General features: G+C 42.9%; 1 protein-coding gene across 1 annotated transcript in view; it reads right to left on the reverse strand. All coding sequences in view use genetic code 11, as the record gives it.

Annotated features, from left to right (window-relative positions):
* The window catches only part of EGR_09823 (hypothetical protein), a gene marked incomplete at both ends in the record, with an annotated part of 15664 nt that overhangs the window by 5045 nt on the left and 7804 nt on the right, over positions 1-2815 (reverse strand). The window contains one exon of the mRNA XM_024499072.1: positions 1919-2037. Within this exon, the coding sequence (XP_024346524.1) occupies positions 1919-2037 (119 nt within the window). The remainder of the gene's footprint in view (positions 1-1918; positions 2038-2815) is intronic.

The raw sequence follows: 2815 nt of genomic DNA on the forward strand, positions 1-2815 counted from the left end.
AAAGGCTAAATGACGGAAGGCGAAGTATCATGCAGATTTCGATACTAGGAAAAGGTAGTTTGTGCCAAAGCCTTCCGCATATTCTAAGTGTTCCGATTCATTGACGAAGTCGTAGCATGGCATGGTAGTAGTAGTAGTAGTAGCAGTGGTAGGTAATAACGGGTGGAGGTGTTTAGAAGTAATGTTCAGCTGTGTAAGCATAGACGATAGCTGCAGCAACCCCAACCGGATAGTTCTGGAAATGGAAATTACCTCCACGTTCTGCTGGTCAGTAAATAGAGCCAACGGAGTGCAAATCACATTAGAAAACCTCTTGCACTCTCTGAGAGGTCGCAATTCAGATGACTCCTTCTAGGTCAATTGTTTATTTGTGGCATGGTAGGTATTATTGGCAAATGTCAAAAAAGGCTATTTCTCTGTGTTTACACTCCTTCCGGTGTCACGAAAGCAAGACGGGCTAAATATGTGCAATAACTTATGGGTAGGGATGATAAATGACACGAGTGGTGATGGAGGGAGCCAAGAGTGGATGTATGGGCAAGGGTATATAGACCACGAAGGTCATGTGAAAACACCAGGGACGATGAGAATAAATGAGTGGAACACTCGACACATAGGTCATTGTCAAGCGAAGCAAATGGGCAGACAACTGCAACCTATGGAGCAGCCATACTTGCATGTGCTGCAGGCGGAAGCCACGACTGAGTTTGCCCTCACCTGATAACACATGCACGTGTGTACATACCCACCTGATTTTACGATGGAATTCACGACTGAGGTAATACTCACCTCAAAACCTGTAACACTGTGTTCGTATTCGCATGCATTGAAAAAAGGGGCTATGGCTGAATACTCATTGTGTCTTAATTTGTGTTTTGCAGAATGAACCCGAGAATGCGGTTATACCTGCCTCGAAGGTCATAAAGAACCCTTCAAGTTCCATTAGGGTTAGGAAGCCATCGGATAGTGTACACGCATCTGAATTTTATTGTGCCTTGCTGTGTCTTTAACAACTAAAGAAGATATTAATGAATTGCATTTGCATAGATTTTAATACTATCGAGGCTGCGTGGAGGCAAATAGAAGTCCTCTGTCACTAACTTGCTAGGTTTGAGCAAATAGTCTCAGAAACAGCGAATAGCATTTTGCGTGGAAGCATCGGAGGCAACCGACTTGGTGTGAATAGCTTAGTAAGCAAAATCATCGTACTTTAGCTCTGAAATGAGACAAACGGTAAACAGTGCTATTAATAGCGTTGACGTTAACATTTATTAGAATCATCATTACAAGCTTCGCTTGCAGGCTCTTAAGTGGTCTTCCAGGCTCTACTTTCTGCAAGACGTTACAGGCAGAACAGTGCTTATTGGCAGTGCCAAAATCGGTGCATAACACGAGGGTGCTGTACTCTCAAGAATGCGCAATACTTCTTAGTGGCGATTTCATTAGACGGGCACATCAGTAGACGAAATGAAATACCTTCTTCATTTTATAGGGTTTCGTCAGTATTCAGTATCATTCCACCCTGTTGCTCGTTAATATTGAGGCGAGTAGGCAATGCACTGATTTCGCATCTGTGGATTAAACCGTGAAATTGGTCAACTCGGCACTGCGTTTCAAGCAGCATTTGACAATAGTGGACAGCTGAATTCCCATTCAGCACATAGAAATACACTGGAAACTAATAAAGTGCGAATGCATTTCTAAATAGTTGTATTTGATTTACTTGTGTGAGATAGATTCCCATGCGTACTAGACGACCAAAGTAGCGGTTGTGTTCCGATTTAGACGAGACGGTAATTCTGATGTTACAGAATGCATAATTCAGGTCTTTACAAGTGACTTGGAAGTGGTCAAGAGATCTGCAAAAGTAGACAAATAACCCGACATGCATTTCGAGGATAGAGGATTGCAAGCTTACAGAACTTGCCAAGACAAAAACGGTGCAGTGGGTGAATCGCCCTGCAAAACGACATCCAACGTTGGGATTGAGTGCTTCATCATTGATTGTTGTGGTTGCTGAAGAGGAATTAAACCAACCTAAAATGTTGTCCTATTTCACATTTAGTTTCAATGATCTGATTAAGGTGTGATATCTAAACAATGCACTGGTAAAGGGTAAAATGGTGGGGTTTGGCTATCGATATGGCTGTAAAAAGAAATTAACTATCCCCCTACTTCATGCCTAGCTTCTGATGCAATCAGGCAGCACTTCTCTGAATGGGACACCAAAGAGTCAAGAAGGGTTGAATAAATACATGATAATCAGACTAAAGTGTGTATGCTGATTGTGAGACAATGCCATCATTACGTGGGCTGTAGTGAGTTTGTCATCTAAATCAGGTTCAGATTTGGCACAAAAGGACTAATTGGCGATTTGCAAATAATTTCATGCAAGAAAGCTGAACAAACTTCTCAGTGGTGCTTATCGAAAAGCATGGCCCTCCAGTGGAACACAAGATTTTAAGTTACTTCACCTAATTTCGAAAGCCGCACCCACTTTTCCCTCCACATCGCCTCAAGCGATCCACTATTACTGCCTCACTCATATGATTAGACTCACATAATCCCACAATCGAACATATGTTTATTAATTGGTACAAAATATCAGAACTAAGAGAAGTACAGTTGTGTTTAAAGCAGGAAGAAACTAAAGGAAGGCTTGCACACCTTCGGCCGGCTCCTCCATCTCCTCGCAACTAGGAGGCTTCCTCACAAGCCTGGGTGCAAGCACAGGCTCAGGCGTACGTGCACTCTACCAATGCTGCGACCATCCACACGGCGTCGCACATGGTGAAGTGTATACCACCTCAGTCAC

This window comes from Echinococcus granulosus (genome assembly GCF_000524195.1).
Source record: "Echinococcus granulosus chromosome Unknown EG_S00169, whole genome shotgun sequence".
Taxonomy (NCBI): Eukaryota; Metazoa; Platyhelminthes; class Cestoda; order Cyclophyllidea; family Taeniidae; genus Echinococcus; species Echinococcus granulosus.